This window comes from Prunus dulcis, chromosome 1 (genome assembly GCF_902201215.1).
Source record: "Prunus dulcis chromosome 1, ALMONDv2, whole genome shotgun sequence".
NCBI classification, from domain to species: Eukaryota; Viridiplantae; Streptophyta; class Magnoliopsida; order Rosales; family Rosaceae; genus Prunus; species Prunus dulcis.
The window spans coordinates 22920610-22926609 of NC_047650.1; the positions used below are offsets into that span (position 1 = coordinate 22920610).

General features: G+C 37.3%; 1 protein-coding gene across 2 annotated transcripts; it reads right to left on the reverse strand.

Moving 5' to 3' along the window:
- Positions 1–927: 927 nt before the first annotated feature.
- Positions 928–5069, reverse strand: LOC117638705 (probable nucleoredoxin 1). Of its 2 annotated transcripts, XM_034373801.1 has the most exons (5): positions 4796–5069; positions 2676–3155; positions 2072–2551; positions 1256–1898; positions 928–1146 (listed from the first exon to the last, which is right to left on the reverse strand). In XM_034373801.1, the coding sequence occupies exons 1-5, from the start codon at positions 4907–4909 to the stop codon at positions 1124–1126; spliced, it is 1740 nt and encodes a 579-aa protein (XP_034229692.1). In that variant the 5' UTR covers positions 4910–5069; the 3' UTR covers positions 928–1123. The 2 variants fall into 2 exon arrangements, with proteins under 2 accessions (XP_034229692.1, XP_034229699.1); XM_034373808.1 differs by having other exon boundaries at positions 928–1898; positions 2676–4696; positions 4796–4911.
- Between the last annotated feature and the right edge of the window lie 931 nt (positions 5070–6000).

The following is a 6000-nucleotide window of genomic DNA, read 5'->3' on the forward strand; positions in this document are numbered from 1 at the left end:
TGGGTCGTCTCCATCTTCCTCAAAATTAAAAGAATAAAAAAATCAAAAAAATAAAAGATTGTACAGAAACCACCAGCCATCACGAACCTAGCACTACCTCCCCTAGTCGACTCCTCCCACCACAAATCCGTCAATTATATGAGTGGATGGGATTTTCAAATAAGACTTGCTGGTGTGATATGGATCGCAGGTCCAACTAAACCCTGTCAACTTATAGTAGATCCACAATCAACTTGCATATTCCTTGTTTTTTAAAGAGAGAGAGGGAGAAGAGGACCCCCTAACATAGTGGTTTGGAGTATTTATTTTCTCAGGTAAGGTCCTGGTTCGAGTTCTAACATCTGTGTATAGTGTGTGAGTTTAGTATGCTATCACTCAAAAAAAAAAAAAAAAAAAAGAGAGAGAGAGGGATAGAGAAAAGAATAGAAACAAAGAGGAAGAGGGGGGTGGTGGGAGTATTCTTTTCGTTTTTTTATTTTTTAATTGTTTAAATTAATAATTAAAAGATATTTTAGGAATAATAGTAGGTAGAAAGATAAGATTATATTTTTTCAAATTTATATGGTGAATGAAAAAATAAGATAAGAGAGTGAAAATAACAACACTCTATAACATATATGCAGAAAATTTACTTTTTGAGTTTTCAATATATTATTTTTGCATATATGTCAAATTATAATTTGCAAGAAGAAATATCTCTTTACCAGTAAAAAGACAAGTAATATCCTTATAATTTTATTAAAGTGATGCATACCTTTTATTTAAGCAATATTGATAGAGGAGAATCAAATACATGACATTACTAGACATTAGATACTAGTAATTCTTAATAAAGTGATATTGGAATGAAACAAAGACAATGGAATGAAATGAAATCACAGATCCTAACAATGGAATGAAACAAAGACAATGAAATGAAATCACAGATTTATGTAAATGCACAACCTCATCAAATCTTATAATAACACTGCAGCATCTGAAACGACAAGACATTACATTGGGACACAACAGAAAGAAACTATTCAACATAAACAACTCTAATAATCTCCATATGAGATTTTACGCCTTAAATCACACACAATCTCCATATGAGATTTTAAGCCTTAAATCATACACATTCTTCTTAAGCTTTTCTACACACATTACCATCGCACTTAAATCCTTCTTGGGGAGGATCCTGTTCCTGCTTGGCATCACTTTTGCTCATAAGCCTTAAATCACACACATACTTCTTAAGCTTTTTTACACACATTACCATCGCACTTAAATCCTTCTTGGGGAGGATCCTGTTCCTGCTTGGCATCACTTTTGGTTCTCTTCTCTTCCTCCAATGCACACTTTGGGTGGAGATTAATGTCACACTCCTCACAGTAGAATGACCATGCCCCTCCCGGTTCACCACACCCGTCGCATACATAATTTTTACGGCGAGCAAGCGCGAGCTCGTGCTCCTCATGCTGTGCACTCTTCAACTTCTCAGGCCACCCCTTTGCCATCTCCTCATACTCTGCTTCTATCTCTTTCAGCCGCTCTTCAGTGAAAGGATAAGCATTAGCCCCATGCTGCATAACGAGGTTTCTTGCTTCTTTTGTGACTGTTTGGCCAGTAGGACCAATGGCTACGAGCATGGGGATGCCTTTCACCTTGAATTTGCGGCTCAAGGATGCTTTTCTCAAGTCACCAAAGGGAAGAGCAAGCCATGGCATTCCAGAGAAAAACTCATCAAAATCGCCTTGGTCTCTGTCACTAGAGATGAAAATAACTTCAAATGCATCATCCTTTGCCTTAATCTTGTGGTAGGCTTCAACAAGTTTTGGTAGAAAGGCACGGCATGGAGGGCACCAATGAGCTGAGAAATAGAGGAGGATGTTCTTCCCCACCAGATCTGACACAGGAATCTGAATCCACAAATAATAGTTGTCATTCAGTTATTACCACAAACAGCACAAACACGCATACAGAGAGTTGTCACCTGCCCTGACAAAAGGAACCTGCGGGATTTTTGCCCCACAATGCACAAAAAAATCTCACTTTTAAAACCATAAAAGGAGGTTAAAAACTATTATCTTACCTCAGTTCCACCTTTTCCAATGACAAAGTTTCGATCCCCAGATACCAAAATTGACTCCAGGGTTTGAGCTTTCTCCTTTGCCTTTTCTATCTCAATAAGCTCTGCAAACTTCTCTGGGGTGAAGGGGTAAGCCAGAACCCCATGCTCTTCAATGGCCTCAGCAACGTTCTTACTAACAGTTTTACCATCTGCCCCAATAATAACCAAAGTGGGTAAGGTTGAAAGCTCAAAGTATCGAGCCAACTTCCCAATATTTTTGTCCCCGATTGGCAAGGAAAACCAAGGCATGTTCTTAAAATCTTGCTTGAATGATTCTTCATCATCATCAAGTGGTATCACCACAACCTCAAAGCTCTCTCCATTTGCTTTTAGCTTCTCATAAACCTCCAAAAGTTTTGGAGTAAAGTCAACACATGGACTGTATACAGACAATGAAAAATAGAGACCCACTATCTTCCCTTCAAGTTCAGAGACAGGCACCTTAATATATGCGCACATTGAGAACAACAGTCAGATTGGGGCCCGAAATACATTTTATGATACATGTATAAAAAATGAGACTAGTAGTTAGTAAGCATAAACAAGCAGTGACATTGAAACTTACATTCTTTCCGTCATTTGAAATTACAAAGTCACGTAAGCGAGAGACCAAGATCGTTTTCAAGGACTGATCCCTTCTGGCTGCTGCTTCTTGATCATTTAGTTCTTTTATCTTTTCTGGTGTAAAAGGGTAGCCGTCTACTCCATGCTCCTTAATAATCTCAACTCCACTATCACTCAAAACTTTGCCATCTTCACCAAGGATCACAAGATGGGGTATCCCTCTGACCTTGAACAGTTTATCCACGCGATCACGTGCCTCGTTATCAGAAAACGGAATTGCAAGCCACGGCATCTTGGAGAAGTACCCATTGAATGACTCATCATCTTCATCAGCTGAGATAAATACAACCTCAAAATCACCTTTGGGAGAAAGTTCATTGTAGGCCTCCACTAAAGAAGGGGTGAACCGTTGACATGGACCGCACCATGATGCAGAAAAGTACAACCCAAGCTTTTTCCCCTTCAAGCTTTCAACTTTAATCTGATCAAGAATTTAACAAATGATTCCTCTCTCTCATATTATCCCCACAGGATCCTAAGATATGACTACCAATGCCTATGCTCGATCCAAACCCCTCTACATCTTAAAAATCAATCTTCTTTTCCACTATTTCAGTGAACTTTTCTAATCACTACTTTTAAATAAACCACGATTCGAATTAATACATTGTACACATATCCGAACAGATTAGAATTCAAATTCATATATGCATAAAAACAATATAACTATTGAGCATATATACACAAACAAATGCTGAATACAATTCACCCATCCCTGATATGAACTTAGCCTAACCCAATCCAAAACCTTGCAAACAGAGCAATTGAAGACAGTAACTTGGTTTTTCTTATGACACTCAAACTCAACCTCCATTTATTTTCTAGTTGCGAATACATCTATCTACCACTATGATGACAGACCAAATTCAAAGACCCCAAATTGACTCTAATTGTGTTTGTGGGTATTGTTCGTGTTAGCTTGATTTTTGTAGTGGAGTTTGCATTGAGTAGCTTGTGGGTTTGTGACCACAAAACAGAGATAAGGGGTGGCAATTGAGGTGTTTGTTGGTTTAGCCATACTCCCCATAATCTCCTATGGCGATTTCAGGGCGGAAGGTGATGAAATTGAAGGTTAGAGCATCTGACAGGATGGAAGAGGAGAAGGGAAAAGGTGGGGTGTGGGTGTTGGTGGGGCGAGTGGGTCGGGCTGGGGTGGTGGTGAAATTGGGTGGGAGGGGAGGAGGTCGTACAGGCAAAGATTTTTCAAAAAATATATATCCTTCTTTATTTTTGTAAATATATATACTTTCTAATTTTTTTATTGATTAATTAAACTATTTTTCTTTTTCTTTTTTTTAAAAATTTTGTCCAACCACACTATATGAACGTTGCCATATTTACTAGACATAAACAGCAAATACATCTACCTACCAGTGTGACGACATACCCAATTCAACGACCCCAAATTGACTCTAATTCCACGACTCTCACAAATTTTCCATATAAATCTATAGAAAAAACTGATTTAAAAATCCATATAAAGATTCATATTATTTTAACTTACCCTACGTTTTCTGGGAAAAAAAAAAATAATAATAATTAAAGAAGCAGCGCAAAACACGTTCTTTCTTCTTTGTTCTGTCGCTCAAGAAGCTTGTAGCCGCTGCCTCCTCCTCCAATTCTCCATCGCAGTGGAGGGAGGTGTGGCTTCAATTACACACCCTAGCGTCATCGATTCCGAAAAGTGTGACCAACCCATCATTGAACATCCGCTTCAATATTCTTTGGGTGTGAATCTAATAATTCTTCTCTGATTCTTTCTTTGGTCTAAGAAAAAACAAATTGTTTTTTAAAAAATTTTGATTAACCTCCACGAAACTCTCATATATGTTCATCTTCAGTTTTTAGATACTATTTTCTTCGGTTACAGATTGTAAACCACAGTATATTTTCTTCCACTGTTGTAGTTTTCTTCTGGGTTTGATTGCAACGGGTGCATCGGTGTTGAAGGTTGATTGTCCTCTGTTTTCATCGATGGGAACAAACCTCATGGTTTTACAGCTTTCTCTTCTGAGGTGAAAATAATGTAAAACAATCAGATATTGAGAGGTGAAAATATACCTGATCACCATTGTTGCGGACAAGAAAGTCCCTCTCGGAAGAAGAAAGCAGCGAGCAAAAGTCGTGGGGTTCGCTGTTGACCAGCTCATCGACGTTTTGTTTACTATCGGACATACTGGTTTTTCCTGGATTTTCTTCAGCAGGATTGGATTACTCACCCTTTTTATTTGACCCTCACTTATACTCCTCTTCTTAAGACCCTCACTTATAGTTGTTGTTGCGGACCCTGCTCTCTATTCCACAGCCCTGGCTATTATAGCCACATATTTGTTTATCTTCTAGACAATTCTGGCTGCTGACTTACTTTTCCAGATTTTTCTATACTGATTCCACCAGGCGCCAGGTGCATGGATGCGCCCAAATTTCAGCCCTCAGATCACTTTGAATCTATGGCTCTTAATAAACACTGAAATTGAATACCACCAACCTGTACAACCGGTGAAGAAAGAAAGAGAAAAAAAACAAACCAAAAAGGCTGACAGCCAACATGGGCTATTTAGGAAAATTTTACAGTGGGCTTGGAGAAGTAGATGTGGTTATTATTCTTGTAAACACAACGGTTTACAATATTAAGGAATCTTTTTACAATTACTTAGATGTTAAAGTTCCATAAACTTATAAAGTGTATTCATAAACTTGTAATATTGTAATTTACAATGAAAATGATATCCATTACAATATTAAGGCAAGGGTGAACTTTGGAGATGTAAATTTGGTCCTTATTCTTATAAACTCAACAGTTTACAACAATAAGGGCTTGTATTACAATGGTTTAGAAGTAAACATTCCATATACTTATAAAATGGATTCTTAATATGGTATATTACAAGATCTGGTTCCCATTTATGCATTTTTGCACCATAATTACAACGTAAAGATTCCTTATAATCCATAATCTTGTAATACTATAATTTATATTAGAAAGGATCTCTCTTACATTGTTAAGGTAATGATGGATCTTGGAGAAGTAAATGTAGTCCTTATTCTTGTAAACACAACGGTTTACAATATTAAGGACCCCTTTTACAATTACTTGGACGTCAAAGTTCCATAAACTTATAAAGTGCATTCATAAACTTTTAATATCGTAATTTACAATAGAAAGGATATCAATTACAATATTAAGGAAAGGGTGGACCTTGGAGATGTAAACTTGATCCTTATTCTTGTAAACTCAACAGTTTACAACAATAAGGGCTCGTATT

Coding starts and splice junctions, on each gene's coding strand:
- LOC117638705 (XM_034373801.1), bottom strand. CDS start 4,909: ATGTCCGATAGTAAACAAAACGTCGATGAGCTGGTCAACAGCGAACCC. Junction 2,552..2,675: donor TTTCAAATGACGGAAAGAAT/GTAAGTTTCAAT, acceptor GCATATATTAAG/GTGCCTGTCTCTGAACTTGA. Junction 1,147..1,255: donor AGAAGGATTTAAGTGCGATG/GTAATGTGTGTA, acceptor TTAAGTGCGATG/GTAATGTGTGTAGAAAAGCT.